This window comes from Nuphar pumila, chromosome 1 (genome assembly GCF_984573655.1).
Source record: "Nuphar pumila chromosome 1, dmNupPumi1.hap1.1, whole genome shotgun sequence".
Classification (NCBI taxonomy): Eukaryota; Viridiplantae; Streptophyta; class Magnoliopsida; order Nymphaeales; family Nymphaeaceae; genus Nuphar; species Nuphar pumila.
This window is the reverse complement of record NC_143249.1, coordinates 7523428-7541992: the sequence shown is the minus strand read 5'-3', so window position 1 is coordinate 7541992 and position 18565 is coordinate 7523428. Positions and strand designations below refer to the sequence as shown.

Sequence of the window (18565 nt, the reverse complement as noted above, 5' to 3'; positions counted from 1 at the left end):
ACATATGCTTGACTAGAAAAGAGGGAGACAGTGAACTTCCTGCTAAGAGGCTAAGGTAGCTTACTCTTTGCCATTACTTAGAAGGAAGCACAGCTTGGTTGGATGGGAAAGGTTGATTATTCGGTTCTATTTCTTTGTAGCCTGATGCACCATAGGTTCAAAATGTTGTGCAGCCCTGCTTTGGTGATTTATCCTGTTTTTGTAGGTCTTTGGATGGCTTGATGCATGGAAGTTGCCAGAGGTATAACTAATCGGGTTCATGCACCACCAGGTCAGTTTGCATGTGCCATGATTCTACCCGAAGCTATAACTTGGTCAGATCTTTGGTATGTGGGAGCAAGCAATCCCAGAACACCACCAAAATTTGGATTTTAATAACACACACACACACACACACACACACACAAATGCATTCGTTTAGGACCGTTAGGACTCTCCTTAGTAGGGGTGTCAATGGGTCGGGTTTGGATCGGACCCAGGTGGAACCAGACTTGGACCAGATTTTTGGGTATGGTATCGGGTCAGGACTTGGGTCTAATCGGGTTCACTATAAGAAAAACCATGCCCGGATCCAATAAGAACTACATGAACCAAACCTGGACCATACCCGGTAAAACCATAATTTTTACCATTTTTTCATTGAAAAATTGCAGGTCTTAATCGGAACTCGGGTTGGGTCTAGGTCTGGTATAAAATTTCACAAACTATACCCATGTCCATGAGTTAATTGGACCTTCGGGTCCGGACCCAGGTCTTAATTGGTTCTTCTAATTATTTATCACCATACCCGGACCCTTTAAGGTTTGGTTTGGGTAGGGTCCGGCTAAACCAGGCCCGTTGACACCCCTCCTTAGGACATGTAAAAAAATCAAAGTTACAAGTGTTTTTGCTTGATCGGAACTTGTAGATGTTTCGATATTGCTTATTTACTAAAAAACATTGCCTTGAATCAATTTGATTGTAATTTAATAAAAGTAAAATAAATTTTTTTACAATCAAATTTTATTGTGATATGAGTTGATTTTTCGTCTTAAAAAGTACTTGTAAACATGAAAAATAGCTAATCTAATACTTGTTTTCTGCTTAGTAAACTATGATAAACTCATCTACAGGTCCAAATTAAGAAAAAAACACTTCCAACTGGGAGTGTCAATGGGGTGGACCCCCACTAAAATGGTTGGGTCCAAACCCAGATCCGATTAAGTGATGCAACATCAGATCCATGTTCTGGTCTGTTCAAAATTTTCATAAGAGAACCATACCTGGATCCGATAAGAATTACATAAACCAGACCCCGTCCATACCAGGTAAAATAATATTTTTTGGTGTAAAATTTCATAATCCATAGCCAACCCATTTAATATTCAGACCTCATGGGTGCAACCTGGATAGTTAATCAGACCCCATTCTTTGTAACCAAACCCTGACCCTATAGGATCCAGTAGAAATCGGGATAGAGTCATACTTGATATGTTGACAACCCTACTTTCAACTATCATTTTTAAAGGGTCTTAACCAACAAGGTCCCAGTGAACACACACAAGCATGGAGAGAGAGAGAGAGAGAGAGAGAGAGAGAGAGAGAGAGAGAGAGAGAGAGAGAGAGAGAGAGAGAGAGACGAACTAAGGATATCAACATTATGACAGGTTCAACAAAAGTTGAAACCGGCAAACAAAACACACAAGACCCAGACTGACAAAGAACACATAAGCCAAAACAAAAAAAAAAGAGCACAAAATATAAATCAGAAGCAGAGATGATCAGTCTGGATACTGGGGAGGCCTTAGTGGCAAGTGGCGCTGAAGATGAGAAAGACAGATTTGTAACAAGGTGTATACATCCGCCAGAATATAATTTAGTAACTTATTGAAATTAATCGGGATCTGCCTGAAAATAGCATTGTTGCGCGACATCCAAACAACCCACCAAGAAGAAAGCAACCAAGTTGTCCAAATGATCCGCCAACTTTTACATCTACGAATTGGTTGGGGCCCCCACAAGAGGTCCACAGCGAAAGACTTCTGGTGCACACACATGACCGGCTTATTCCAGGTAACCTTAAAGATATTCTGAAAGACCTGACATTCCCAGAATAGGTGCAGGGTAGATTCCTCACCCCCCTCGCAGAGAGAGCACATTTACTCACAATACAAAAACCTATAGACTTGAGGAAGCTATCCGTCTGCACCCAATCTTGCAGAATAAGCCAAGCAAGGAAGCACGCTATCGAAGGAGGACCTTTGCCCTAGATAATTCTCGTAGGGAAACAATTCACACCTGCTGGAAGGAGAGAAAGGTAAGTGTCTCTGGTACAGAACGAGCCGTTCGGGGGTGATCACTCTACAAAAGAACTGGCTCAGAGCGATGTCGTCGCCCTCGCCACCTGACACAACAGACCAAGCTTGAATTCACGATCTACGCAGATGCGAAAGGGGCGACCTAATCGCATGTTGACCCCCAAACAAAGACTCCACCGATCCATATTTAGCTAGAAGGAAGCTTGCACAAGGGGACCCCGGTTGGTGCGCAAGCCAGCTTTGCTTAACAATCAGAATAATACTTCTTAACCTGTAGTCCAAAATCCCCAACCCTCCTCTGTTCTGCGGCACCCTTATATTGTCCCAACTCATAAGGTGACATTTTTTATTGTTACCTTGCCCAGACCACAGAAACCTGGTCAATAACCTAGAGAGCTTTTTATTGATCCCCATAGGCATAAGGAACATAGACATAAAAAATTCTGGCATCGCATTTAAAACATGTTTGATGAGGGTAAGTCTGCCGACAATCGAAAGGTAGGAGGCCTGCCAGGTCAAAATTTTACTCTTAACCTTTTGGAGAGTGGCGTTTCAAGCAACCGATGAAATACGTGAGAGCTGAAGCGGCATACCAAGGTAGGAGAAAAACTTATCTGAAGTGGCACACTGAAAGATCTTCTGACCGATGGCATGCATATGTGGAGGAACATTGATCATGAAAATGCAGCACTTATCATTGTTCAGCGATAGACCTGACATCGATAGGAAAATAAGGATGATGAGCTTGACTCTTAATATTTGTTGGATGGAGCCCACGCCGAAAATAATCATGTCATCGACGTAAGTAAGAATATTGCTCTAAAACTCCTGAACTCCGAGTGACTTAATAAAACCACACCCCACGACCCACTTGAACAAGACCACAATGCCTTAAAAAACGACGTTAAAAAGCAAAGGGGACATGGGGCATCCTTGCCGAATACCATGCCCAAGCTTGAACTGCTTACCACGGGCCCCATTAATCTGAATTTGGGATTATGCATTAGTGACCAACTCATGCACTCAACTAGATAAGCGCTGACCAAATCCAAAGTTCTCCAACATGTGAAAGAGGAAAGGTCAGTGCATCGATTCATAAGATTTGTGGAAGTCAAGCTTAAGAGTAAAGAACGGCCTCCCCCTGAACTTGAGAGAGTGAACCACCTCTTAGCGATGATCTGGTAGATTCCCCCTAAGACAGAGATGAGACGGTACCGTGCTATGTCCACCGATGTAGAGTCTTTTAGAATAAGAGATACAATGGTCAGGTGATAGATAGACGGTAACCGACTGTTGCAGTGGAACTCAGCGAACAAACTCAGAATATCACCCTTAACGCACGTTCAAAAGGTGCGATAGAAGTCCACAGGATAACCATCAAAACCAGGGGCTTTCCAACCAGACAAAGCAGTTACTGCCACAAAGATTTCTTCTTCAGAAAAGGACACCTGCAAAGACTTGGATATTGTGTGGTCGATGCAATGAACGAAGTCCGTACCCATCGACCCACCGACCGAGGGATTTCGGCATAAAGCTTGATGAAGAAATCGATCACTGCTCGGAGAACCTTATCCCTAGAATGGTAGACGCCTTCAATGCAAATGAAAGGAATGGCCTGCCTCCGATGCCTATGAGAGGCAACAGAATGAAAAAAGCAAGTATTTTCGTCACCCGCTTTAAGCCAAATAGCACGGGACCGCTGCCTCCAGCGAATCTCCTCTTTCATGCGCCACGACCGTAATAGCAGAGTTAGCTCTGTGGATCTAGCATTCAGGCTGGCAATACCGGAGTTCGACAGGAAGGTCGAGTCTGAGAGAGACTGGAGGATCGACGACAGCTTGCGCTCCTAATCCTCCATATGTTGAAATTTACTGATATGCCTCAAAATAAGCCATGATTTAATTGCTCGAGACAAGCAGCGACACTTAACCACACAACGATTAGCCGCCCTAGCTGCGGTGCACGAGCCACACCAAGATATACGGACTACAGACTCAAAGCCTGGCTCCGTGATCCACCATTGCTCAAATCGGAATTTAATGTGGCAAGAAAATTCATGCCCCCATCGGACGACCAACTGACTATGGTCAGAGACAGATGGAGGGAGAAGACAACACGAGAGGTCATTTAGCGAGGCCAGCAGATCCGGGGAGACGAGCACACGATCAAGCATGCGGTAGCACGGGCGAGAGCGGCGATTGGACCAAGAGAAAGCTTCACCATGATGCAGAACAGAATACAACTGGTTCCATTGAATAAAATTTTGGAACCCAAGCATAGAAGCCGAGCAGGAGATAGGATTACTCACGTCGGATGAGGACAACAGGCAGTTGAAATCGCCCATGATGAGGTGCTGGTCCTCGAAAGACTGGAGGATCCTATTCAGGTCCACCCAAAATTCCTCCCGACGGCTCTGGCGGTGCAGACCGTACACCATGGTGACCACTGTTGGCACCAGCTTAGCCGAAAGAGGAATGACAACGGAAAGGAAAAATGTGCCTTCATCAAGCTGGTAGACTACGAGAGACAGCCTCCTAAGAACCAGGATACCGCCCGCAAAGAGCAACGATGGCTTGACGAAAGAAACAGCGCCACACAAGATCTCAGAGACTACCGAGCGAGGAACCTCCACCATCTTGGTTTGCATGACATGGTCGTAGTAATTAAAAATGTTTGAAAATTCAAATAAAAGAAACTTTTTTTAAGAAATCAGCAAAAAAACTTTTTTTTTTTAAAAGAAAATTTAATTAGAAGACCAACATTGATATTGAGAAAAAAATACTTTTCAAAAGAAACTCAGCTATCAATCTAATTTTATCGGATATCGGATTTATCTCACATTGACTCTTGAACTTGAATCCCATAATTCCTCTACCATAACTTAATTTTCAAGAAAGAATCTTACATATGTGCTTGTTTTCTCGACCTTGTTTTGTAAAAATAAATCCAATTTACGCTCATTTATACTGTTTGTATATTTTTTCCAAGGGCCCATTTGTTTCCTTCTCATAGAAGCAAAGGACACGAATTTCTGAAAAAGTCTTACCAACTCAGCCTTCCCATGAGAATGCTTTCATATGGGGGTGGGTATGGAAGGATTTGCAGATGAAAAGTGGGGAGTAATAAAGTAGGTGGTGGGAAAAAAGTAGCGCCGGCTTGCACCAACATGGTACTTTCCCATCATGATGATTTGATGTTTGTTTTACTCATGGTGGGAAAGGGATGCCAGCAGGGCAATTTCCATGAAAATTGCAAGAAACAAACGGGTCCTAATTTGTTTTTTATGCCATTTTTTTTCTTATGTTTTTTCTGAATGCCAAACCTTTCTAATCATGTATTCATTATTTGACGAATTTTGTGGTTTCACATATTGCTTAACTATATGATGCCCAAACCAGCGTTGTCAGTATCGGTATCGGCTCTGAATCGTTGGGCTGCCGATTCAGCTGTATCGGCCCCTATACCGATACTCATCTGAATCGGCTCAAAAATAATAAAAACTATTACGTGTCAATCATAACATGACACGTGTTAAAACCATTAGAATAATTAAAAAATAAAAAATTTGGGTATTTTTTTGATATTTATTAAAAATTAGCAGAATCAGTCCTGAATCATATCGAAATTCTGCTGATACTATGAGTATCGGCCGACACACACCGATACTGATAACATTGGACCAAAGCATACCGGTGGTTTCTCCATGTTATATATGAAATAAAAAAAACTATGGTCGTGCCATCAACATCGAAGTCGTTAGATCTAATGAATCTATTGCCAATATTATTATAGTGCTATACATATAATGACAAATAATAGAAAAAGAAAAACATTATTGTGAGGAGTTGGGCCCTCAACCGATTTCTTTTTTCCACTGAGAATAATAATAAAAAGAACAAGATGAGGACGCAATATATAATAATAAAAAAGATTTGAATTTTGAATTTTAGTAGCCCTCTATTATTGTTTTTCCTTTTGAGAAAGTTTAGGCCCCATAAATTTTATGGATCGGTTACATGTGGTTGGTCTCCAAGAGTGGTGGATTATTATGTTGCAATTAATTGGAGGACCCCATAAGCCTCTCTCTCTCTCTCTCTCTCTTGGAGGACCCCATAAGCCTCTCTCTCTCTCTCTTTTGTGCATTATATTCCTAAAACAATCTAACTGCTACTAATCCTAACAAATAACTGGATGTCAATATAGCCAAAAAGGGTTTCGAACAGTTTTAAAAATTCTAATCAAGAAAAGCAAAAAAGTGTTGGCTTAACGGATTAAAAAAGTCAGAGCTGCTGTTCGCTTAATCTGAAGCTGTAGATGCTTTCATCATTGCTTGATTACTAAAAAACATGCTTTGGTTTGAATTATTTTAATGGAAATTTTGATTTTGTAAATAAAAAGTTTTGGTGATGAGCTATACCAATTGATAAATCTTTGTTGAAAACCCATGTACACATAAAAAATTTATAATCTAATGCTTGTTTTCCAACTAAATTAACTATATTGGGCATATATGTAGCGCCTGATTTTGCAAAACTATGACTCTCTTAACCAATTAAGATTGGTTAGTCACGTAAGTGGTTAGGAAAATCTTAGACTGCCAATTTTTTAAACCTTGTAAAAACCCACCTGAGCATCGGAATAGGATGATCCAGGACTCGATTTCTATAAAATCAATAATATAGAATACATTTGTACAGTCAAATTGAAGGAAAACATGAAAAAGATCATTTGAAAGCAAGGCTAGCTAGAAAAGTGGTTAGCAACTACCACCTTATATATATATATATATATATATATATATATATATATATATATATATATATATATATATATATATATATATATATATATATATATATATATATATATATATATATAAAGAATGAAAACTTACCCAATGGAAAACCCTCCCAAACCTACCCAATGGACGTTTTATTGGATTTTTGATGTTTGTTTTTTCAAAATTCCCACCATACAAATGTGATATATATGCTTGTCTTTATAAGAATCAGTTCTTGGAGCATTTGATTCCAATGCATGGATAGGTGTTTATAAGTTTCAAAAATCAACGATGAACAATATTCATAAATTTTTGAGGCTCCAAATACCATTTTTTCTATCCAAAATTTATGATCCAAGTGTAGATTTCTAATAAATCAATCATGTTGAACACATCTTTATGGTCAAAATTTGAAAAAAATACCATTTTTTTTCATTGGGTTCATATATATATATATATATATATATATATATATATATATATATATATATATATATAGAGAGAGAGAGAGAGAGAGAGAGAGAGAGAGAGAGAATCATGGATGCATGTGTTTGTATAAGCGATAATATATAGTTGCAAAGAAGGTTGGTGGCCTCTAGCGTGTCCACATGAAGAGAAATGTGAAGGACGTTCACTTCACATGAGAGTGGGCCAAGCAAAATTATTCGTAACATCTATTATAACAAGACTTTATTCCAAATAAAACTTATATATCGTTGTAGATCCCACAATTTGGACGAAACCATTGGCTATATCCTCTCTTCTCCACCAGCATCGATCACCTTCTCACTTCTCAACCACACCAAAGCTACCTATATGGAATCACAAAGAAAGAACACAACTTCCTAAGAAACCTATTCCACCATTAGAAGGTGAATGAATCCGATCAGTGTGGTCTGATAGTCATGGTGCTTTCTCAATCTAGGGTCCAACTCTACGTAGTGGTACAAACATGTTAGATATAGACTTGATCATGGTCTATGTCACATGGACACTCCCAAAAGGACACGGGACACGCTGCTTTTTGTGTGTGTGTGTGTGTGTGCAGCTTTCCATTAAGAATACTATGTATGGAGGCATGAGATGGACGTAAGGTGAAGTATCCTTGTGACAGAGAACATGGCAGATATGAATCGGAAACTCTACAGCTAGTCCGGGTCTGAATCAGGATCAGAACTAGATCTGTCGTAGTAGAGTCGAATCTAGCTCTGAATTCTAGATAATACTGCGCCCATGAAAAGGCCACGTTAAAAAATGCAAACAGATCAAATTTGATGAGATCCAAATGTTGACCTAACAGACAATACCGATATGATTTCAAATCCTATCTCCAAAAAATCCAATCATGCCAAGTCTGAATCCGATATGACTATACTATGATCCTTTGTTTTTTTTTTATTGGGATTGATCTTATTTCAAACATTCATATCTAAGAATAATGTGTCAGATTAGGATCGGAAGTCTAATCAAATCTGATCCATTTGCACCATAATTCCAAGACTAGCTTGCTGGTGACACTTTTCCCAGTTCTTGCAATCGTAACAGATTAAGAATCAATGAACATAATGATGATTCTGATGATCCAATTCATTACAGGGATACAAACCCAAAGAAACCCCAATTCTCCAGCTTCCAATATGCCAACTGCCACCTGTCAAAATCAGGGATATATTTGGAGTCAACAAAAAAGAGAAAGGGGGATTTAGGAAAGAAAGCATATTACTTTACAGATGCCAGCCAGTAGCTCTCACGACTTATTTTAATACTGATATCCAGGTGAAGGTGTACTTTTCTCAGTTTACTATACGACTTCTGAGGCCTTGGTTTCTGACTGCTGACCATTCATTAGTGACACATTTTTCTGGTAAGATGGGGGGCATGTTATGGAGTCTAGAATTGTGGGGTTGCATCTTAATATCAATTCAACAAGTTAGAAGCCAAAAATGAAGCAATAATCTATCAGAGTCTTTGATGGTCTTGAGCAACAATATAAAGATTAACCTTCACCCATATTTCACAGTGTGAGCTACATTTCCATGTCGATTCATTAAATAGGAATCCTTGCAGAGGGGACAAAGGAAGGGCAGATGCTTCCCACGTGGCAGACAGCATCGTTCAAGTGGGACCCACTCTCTCGTGGGAAGGCCCTCTTGTGGCCCCCATCACATGGGACCTTCCTCTTCCAAAACGTCAACACCTCACCATTCATTCATGTTATTTGGCCATCATTATCATCAACATCTTTAGTGTTTTTACTTTTTACCACCATCATTGCTCTTATTTTAATGAGTTTTTACAGAAGCAAAGTAGAAAAGGGAAAATTGAGTTTGGTGGTTGGCTTGTGCTCCTTGCTTCTGTACCAATTGCAGGCTTCATGTCTTCTTATCACAATAATTTTTATCGTTGCAGCACACGTTATCTAACATTGATTAGATCAAATGCATGGTATTTCTTTTGTCCCACTTGTTTCTTTCCTTCTTTGATGCAGCAACATCTTTTCTTCCGTTAGCTGCATAATTGTATTTATTCTGATGCAAAAATGTATTTTCTTTTATTTATTCTTCGTGATCCCTGGATGGTCTCTCTCTCTCTCTCTCTCTCTCTCTCTCTCTCTCTCTATATATATATATATATATATATATATATATATATATATATATATATATATATATATATATATATATATATATATATATATGCAAACATGCCAAATGAAACATCTTAAATGAGTTTTCCGGCCTTCTCTTTTTGTTTATAAATTTTTACAATGCAAATGTGATTTACGTTTTTATAGGGATCAGCCTTTGGAGCGATTGATATGTAGGTTTTTATAAGGTTTAAAAAATTCACCAAATAAAATCTTCATAAATTTTTGAGGCCCCAAATATCGTTTTTTCATTGGAAACACATTATCCAGGTGACAATTCCTTGTAAATCAGCCACGATGAATGCATCTATAGGTAAGAATTGAGAAAAAATATCGAAAAACTTCAAAATCCCATTTAGCATATTTCATTTATTATGCTTCATCACTAATATATATAGAGTGATGAGAACCTACAAAATGAAATATATGAAATGAAACATGCAAGATGGTTCGATGGAGGATAATCCGTGAGTTTCAATTCCGAGACCTTTAGGTTTTGATAGTGTATCTAATTATCTCGCTCGTTTTCAAATTATGTGACTTTTATAGATGGGTACTTTGTATCAGACCATTTTCACATGGAGTATCCATCTAGGATGTGATGCAATTCGGGTTGAACGAGACAGCTGGATGGTTAGGTGGCATTATCATAATTGAGGATTCCCGGGTTCGAATCCCATGGGTCTATCCACCAAAAAAAGAAGATAAAGCTGAATTCTGATAATGAGTAACCTTGCTTGAACAGGATCTGAATTTTCCACTTACAAGAAAGATTTTGCACATTGGCAACAATAGATTCTATTATATTTGACTTAAAAATGAAAAAGTCACTTTTGTTTTTTTTTTTTTTGTTTTAAATTGGATGGTGTTAAAATAATAATGACCACTTGGTGTCAAGGGTAGGGAGAATAAAGATTCCTCTTAAAATTTCATTGCATGTGCCATGAGAGAAATTTTTACATGACCTTGGTATTTGAACTTCAGCTAAAGTTTGGTTGGCTCAGTATCGACCAGGATAAGCTGTAAAATTTAGCCACTGACATTCTTAATATGTAAATCCATAGTTAATTATTGATTCATTGGAGTCCAACCTAGACTGAGCATAGAAAAGGAACAACATTATGACAAAAAGTATCCTTTATTTCTTAGATACATCTAGGACAGTAGTATTCAATTTTTTATTTTACCGTAGTGAAAGATTCCTCACAGTAATTACCATGTCGGTCAATTGCCTTGAGAATGAAAGACAATGCTCCTTCCGCAACCATTTTTTCCCCACTAACCCTTATCTCCATACCTTTTTTAATTACCATTTGTAAGCTCATTTTTATGCTGTAGTCAACCGTTAGACAGTCATTTTTAAGCTGTACTACCAGGTCCATTCATTTTTTTGATATGGATGGTAGATGAAAGTGTTTGCTGCATAAAGCACAACTGCATAAAGAACATGAAGCCTTTCACCAACCATGCAGGCAATATCAATATCTGTCTCTTGAACACTGCAATGCAGCCATACACTTCAAATTGTTAATCTAGCACTATTTTTGTAACAATTTATCATGTTTGTGAGCCCCAAAATCTCTGCTAACTGCAGAACCACAATCATGTAGTTCAGCTAACCATATTAAAAGTAGTTGGGGGATTTGTTTTACACAACTACCAAATATGAAAGAAGAATCTTGGGTACCAAGAGAGGCTCTGGAGAAAAAGAATATAAATGAAAATTTTCATTAGAGTCCCACCTTTTGTCCAATATTCTAAAAACAAGTCTCATGTTTTTGAGAGGACATTTCAGAACGTAATGTTTCATTGAAACTGTCAAATAGACACTTAAAAGTTAATCCGAAGGTCAAGCTTCAAATAAAATATCATTTCTAACATTTGATTTCAAAATAAAGTGTTTTTGCCTATTTCATTATGAAATGAGTAGTTTAGCAATCTTATTATACACAACCAACAGCCAACAAGATTCTTTCTTTTTTTTTTTCTTTTTGATAGCGGCGAAAAACCACTTCTTTGGTTTAGACATCCCGTTACAAGCCCAGAGGTGCCACCACCTTGATCATGGTCCCATGCCCATCTCTATGTTCGTAGCGTAAAACTTTGTGAGTACTCTTCCCCTACCGACCCCTATAGTTTCTCATTGCCTTCACCTTTAAGGCAAGGGACACATACTCAGGTATGGAACTCTTCATGTCCTCCAACTTGAACGCCTTAAGCTGATCCACCTAACTTGGTGTGTTAGTTACTCTTCTTTATTTGGAAGTTTAAATAAAATTTTGAGTCTTGCAATGTCTTTTTTAAAAATCATGAGACCTTTTAAGAATTTCTTATAAAAAAAGACTTTAAATAGAAATTTTCAAATATAAAATGCTATGATTTAGTGCGTTTTGGTCATTTTATTAGGTTTTCATGGGAGTATGCGTAAGAAAGAATTAAGGGACCAAGTAAGTTGACTCCAACTAAAAGAAATAGTTAAAAAATGAGTAAATTTTACAGGGAGAGAGAGCTTAGGGATGGCAGTGGACCAGGGGGATGGAGGTTAAAATCAAAACCCCTGCGAGGATGAACTTACGCTTACCCCGTTCCTGATCTTCGTTAGTAAAATAACTAAAATACCTTTACAGATGACAGTGGACTGGGGAGAAACGGGGCAGGCACCGTCCCTCCTCGCCCCGTTTGGACTGGAGATGGAGGACAGAATTTTGAGATGGGGCAGGGGTGGAGACCTTGTCCCCAGCCTCCGCCTCGGTCCACTACCATCCCTAGGAGAGCTCAATGGCCGATGCCAACAGCTGGTTCCGCCCCACTTTCCACCACCCACGCACCCCAAAGCAAACATGGCTCTTCAGTCTTCACCCTTTCACACTTCCCATATTCCAAAATGCCATTATATTTACAAAGAATTATGAAAATGTACAACTCAAGGATCAAACCACTTCAGATTATATAGTCACAAATCTTATCCTTTTTTTTTTTTTGAAAGGCAAGCTGGGATTAAGCTACCAGTTAAACAATTAAACTATTGGGATTTGAATCTGCAATGTCCCAAGGTGACGTGCACTAGCTGCTCCTACCAAACATGCATAGCCCCCATTGGTACTCACAAATCATGTTGTCGGCAAAATATTGATGAGAAAAGATCCCGAGAGTTTTTTTAAAAAACAAGGTATTCTGTCTACTAACAAAGGTAAGGAACTAATAAGTATAAATCACTCTTTTCTTTAAAAAAATCAATTTTTTTATAGATCAAATGTTAAGGATGCTACATGGTTTGTTCAGTAAAAAACTTGTTTTGAATCATGTGATTGTGACAAGTAATTAGGTTTTTAGAGAGATTAAAAAATCAATGGCCCACAATGTGCCAAAATTTCATAACTCAAAAGATCACATTTTTACACCCAAAAACTACAATCCAAGGCTTGATCCTTGGCAAGAAAAAACCATGCTGGATACATCTATGTTGTTAGATTGAGTCTATACAACTTGCACCTGTGATTTCTAGCTCATTAGTTCCTTACCTTCATTGTTTGCAAATATTTTTCCTATATATATAAATGTAAATAACTGGGTAAAAAGTGTTTTTTATTACTTTAGTATTGAGTTAAACACAAAAGTTTCAAAATAAGTGATATTGAAAGGAACATGCTTCTTGAGTATATAATATCTTGTGTTGAAAATATCACAATAAAAGCATGATATTTTCAAAGTATGAGCAGTGTTTGTGACCATACTTTAAATCTAGGGCTTTAATAATGTTTATTTTTTGTGGAATTATTTCACCATAAATAGTACGGGACTCAAGTGGACCAAGCTTGTAAATTGTGAGTTTGGTATTGGATTCCATCATATATCAGTGGTGAGACACATGGTTGGTGTTGGTTTAATTTACATTTTTCATGAATGTTTGTCATGCAATTACCACCTATGTTTTATGACACCAGGTCTTGTGTTTGGACCATATTTGCTCCCTTCTTATTTTCAAGGAATATGTTGTAATCCATAAAGGATAGAGCACTCAATGCAGAGGTTATCAATGATCACATAACCACCAACACCCAATCACCCTCAGGCATGAAACAAGCATGGAACAACATCAATCTTGGAGATGAATGAGGTTGCCTATCACAGTGGTTCCTTACAACCCTCAAGACATGCTCAATTCATGTTTTTTTCAGACATAATTATCTCGATCCTTGAATAGAGATTCAAAAGTAAATTACCAAACTCATATATATCTTACTTGGGCTGAAGATACATGAATCAAATATTTACATTTTCCTTCATATCTTATCGACCACTCGTATCAAAAAGTAGATTCTTTGGGTTATATCTAATTAGAAATCATTCCATATGAGATCCCAGATCTCATGTTCTAGGATTTGAGATCACCGTATATATGAGATTGAGGTTCTCAAATGCATCCTAATTCTACACAGTTTTGTCCACACAATCAAGCGCTCCCTTTCTGTGGGATAAATTAAACTGTCCTAGTGGCGTGTTGTAAACGTGGAACAAGCCTGCCGTGTGGACAGCGTTGTCTTGGAGGGACGGATCCCATCATTTGAAATAGGATGGGTTCCATCATACATTCCATCCTAACCATTCATCAGAACCATCTAACCATTGATTGAATGGCTAGGATTGAATTTATGATGGAACCCATCTTATTTCAAATGATGGGGATTAAAGAGATAAATGGTAGATATCTAGTTCTGCCACGATCAATGACTACTTTAATAAGCCCACTTTGTCAAGAGACCATTAAATTTCTTTGTTCCCTGGGAACAATGGCCCACCATCCAATACACGCCCACACCGTCATGCCTCTCTCTCTTTTCCTCTTCATCCTTTAAAAGGGTGCCAATGTCACAGAACTCTCTAGCTTTTTCTGTCTTTCCATTTTATTTCTTTTAGCGATGGATCATATGCACCTTCCAGACTCAGACCTTGATCTGAGCTTTACTAGCTGTGCTTCCACCTCTGATAGCGACCGGACCGGCATTTCTAGCACGCGGAGTAGCATCAGCCTATCCGAAATCCGCCACTCGGCTGGTGGAATCCGGCAACGCCACCGATGCAACGACCCTCTATGGTTCCCTATACAATCGATCAGTCTCCAAGACGGAGGCGTAGACATCCGCCACCTTCGGCTCGTCCGCCAGCTCGGCAGCGGCGACGTCGGACGAGTCTACCTCTGCAACCTCAAGGGGTTCGACCAAACAGAGTATGCTCTCAAGGTGATCGACCGGGGGGCTCTAGTGGTCCGAAACAAGCATAAGGTTCCCCATGTCGAGACCGAGTCGCAGCTGCTCTCTACTTTTGATCACCCTTTCCTCCCCACCCTCTACTCCAAATTCGAGTTTGGTCGCTATACTTGCTTCCTCATGGACTATTGCTCAGGTGGTGATCTCCATGCCCTCCTTAGGAGGCAACCGGGCAACCGTTTTGAGCCTTGTGATGTAAGGTTCTTTGCTGCAGAAGTGCTGATTGCACTCGAGTACCTCCATGCAAAAGGCATAGTTTATCGAGATCTTAAGCCGGAAAATATTCTTCGACGCAGAGATGGCCATGTCATGTTATCGGATTTCGATCTCTGCTTTCTTTCCGGCGTCGATCCTAAGCTCGAATATCCAGCTATGGATGGTAGAGAGACTAGTCATCTCGGATGTTTCAATCATCGGCAAAGGACTAAGTCGGGCAGGCTGCCAGAATTCGTGGCGGAGCCGACGTTGGCATCATCTAGAGCGTGCGTCGGGACTCACGAGTACCTCGCGCCGGAGATAATCACCGGCCGGGGACACGGCAATGGCGTCGACTGGTGGGCCTTTGGGGTGTTCTTGTATGAGATGTTGTATGGATATACGCCGTTCATGGGTGGAAGCAAGGAGGAGACATTGAGGAACATCATGACGAAACCGCTTAGGTTCCTGGCCGGCTCAGCCGACCTGCCGGAGCTCACTGCGGCGAACGACCTCATAATGAGGCTGCTGGTGAAGGACCCTAAGAGGAGGTTGGGGTGCTCTAGAGGTGCTGCTGATGTGAAGAAGCACAGTTTCTTTGAGAAGATCCGGTGGCCGTTGATTCGGACATATGAACCGCCGAGATTTGATGACAATGGCCACAAGAGAAGGGTTGTGAAAAAGGCTAGGAAGGGGGTTGTTAGGAGACGTTGGTCATGGAAGAAGTTGAGTTCGTGGTTAGGTTCACGTAGGCATGGACGTTAGCGAGAGAGAGATGTAAAAATTTTAAACACTCAAAACAAGCACAGTTTCAAACAAATCACACTGGAATTACGTGGTTGGGCCAATGGTCACTACATCCACGAATGCGATGTGCTCTCTCTCTCTCTCTCTTTTATTTTATTTCTTTCTTTCTTTTCTTTTTTTTACACTCTACACAGGTTTCCTATTCCATCTTGTATCTTTCTTGTCATAAATGTATCTGATTGCTTGACAGGGCCCTCTCCTTGATCACCTGCTACTTTGGGCTTGATCATTTCCTGATTACCTTGATCACCTTGCTGGACATGATCACTTTCCTGATTACCTTGATCACTTTCCTTAACAACTTTGAGCTTGACATGTCTGCCTTCCTTGTTGCTATACTTGACATATTTGCCTTCCTTATTGCCATACTTTACGTGATCACCTTGATCAGCTTCCTCAACAACTTTGAGCTTGACATCCTTATTGCTGTACTTGACGTGATTACCTTCCTCTTCCTGATCAACAACTTTGAGCTTGACATCTTTACTCCCATACTTGACGTTATCACCTTTCTCTTCCTGATTACCTTCCTGTATTCTTTTACCATCATACATTTTCATGTATATTGGAGGCTTGTAAAAAAAGAGTTTATGAATGAAGTGACTTTTACAAGCAAACTGTAAATATCACATTGATGGGAGCAAGTAAAAAGCTGTTTCACTCATCCATATCTTCATACCCTTTGTGAGATTCATTGCATGTTGCTTTCATCAAATCTAGTCTAGTAGGTGTGATCTCCATCTAGTGAAGATCGACATTTTAATCGTCAGAATCTGATCTGTGTACATGATTTTCTGGTAATTTAAAAGTGGGTCGCTAAACCATGTTAAGACTACAAATCTAAAAATAATTAAAAAAATCTTTCTCTTGAGTTGAAAAAACGTGATCCAAGAGTCAATTCTTATAAGATCGATCATGCTGAATTCATTTACACTGTCAGATTTATCAAAACAACCTGCAACTAGACATTAGGATACGAAGAGAGGGTTGAGTGGATCAGATTCTGCAGTTGAGTAGCTCAAATTTATTAATATCAGAGAGAGAGAGAGAGAGAGTCGCTTATTTGGAGTGAGCATTCACTGTTGTTGAAGTGCCTGAGGAGAAGGTGCTGACCCTTTCATCTTAGGTTCGACTCTCACCAGGTATGTGGGTGCCTTTAATTGGTGAGATCATTGGTGTTTGGTGTCAGTGACACCACTGGAGGTTTACCTCACAAGGAAGGGAGCCCATTAAGTGACCGGGTTCTCCTTGAGGGTTCCTTGTCATAAAAAAATGAAAAAAATGAAAGGTCAAGCAATCAAGGAATCTTTGGATGCTGTTAATCCCCAAAATTGATGACACATGAAAACTCACCAAAAGAAAGGTCTCCACCTAGATGGGCTCCACAAAGTCTTTATGATGCCATCTATTTTGAAACATGGCCCAGTGATCGGGTTGGGTGCCATTCAAGTCAGGCACCCTTCCCTCACTTTGCCCACGTACCGTACACGTCGTTAACCATGTTTTTTAAGAGTCACTTAACATGCCAGCTGCTAAAAAATTGCTAAGCATTACAGCGATTTTAATTTCTTTTTGAAAATCACTAAACAGAAAAGTGTTTTTACAAAATCGCCGGTATGTTTATCAACTTTGTAAAAGATGTGATAACACAAAATGTGGCACAGAGGTGGGGCCACGCAAGGCAGGGTGGTAGAAAATGTGGCACAGAGGTGGGCCACGCGGGGTGGTAGTGGGTCCCATGCTGGCTTTTCCTCGCTTTGGCGAGGGTTCCTCGTCATCAAAATAAAAAAAAATAAAAAAACACAAAATGTGGCAGACGGGCTGAGCAGGGATACATGTGGTTTGGGGTCCGAGCACCTTGCAAGGTACTTGGCGTGATCATTGGATCTGCTCTGATTTATTTTTCAGATAACAGTTAGAAAATGTACAGTTATCATCTGTTATTTGGACAATGAATAACATCCAAAGCTCTTTGAATATTTTCTTGTAGATTTTTGGGCATCATATAAATGGCGTGCGTACGTACAAGGCTCCTTGCAGGCTTTTTGATTCAAGGTTCATTGCACCTGTTTCACACTCTAGGCATGTTTGTTTCGGTTGTAGGTCATGATGAATAATCACAGTTGAGAAAGTAGGTGTCACAAGGTCAATTTTGTGAGACTTTTACATGATTCAAGACAAAAACAATCACAGCTGACAATCACAATAACAACTTTTACGTTTCTCATGTTTCACCAACCTTGCGAAAGTATTGTGGTTGTGATTTACAATCACAAGATCTTGAGAAAATTCAAGAATCACAGGGTATTGCAATTTGCAGACATTCCATGATGTATGCCTATTAAGAAAAGTGGATTCCAGATCTTCTCTCTCTCTCTCTCTCTCCATGGTAGCCACTCAAAACAACGTAGATTGGGTCTGTCATGAGGGATCACATGACAGATCGCTGACTGTCAAATTATTCCACTAAAAAATTCTCCTCAAGAATCCCCAATATGAACCATTGGTTGTTTTCTGACATTTGTCAGAAATCACATGGTTTTATGGCATGATACATGTTTGTTTCTTTTGA

At 39.5% G+C, this 18565-nt stretch overlaps 1 protein-coding gene and 1 pseudogene across 1 annotated transcript; one reads left to right on the top strand and one right to left on the bottom strand.

The window, feature by feature from the left end:
* Positions 1-3640: 3640 nt before the first annotated feature.
* LOC149847845 (uncharacterized) lies at positions 3641-4932 on the bottom strand. The gene is made up of 3 exons (XM_090002477.1): positions 4228-4932; positions 3865-4143; positions 3641-3745 (listed from the first exon to the last, which is right to left on the bottom strand). Exons 1-3 carry the CDS (start codon positions 4930-4932, stop codon positions 3641-3643), a joined length of 1089 nt encoding a protein of 362 aa, XP_089858603.1.
* Positions 4933-14643: 9711 nt separating this feature from the next.
* LOC149847844 (serine/threonine-protein kinase WAG1 pseudogene) lies at positions 14644-15951 on the top strand (annotated as a pseudogene).
* The last annotated feature ends 2614 nt before the right edge of the window (positions 15952-18565 follow it).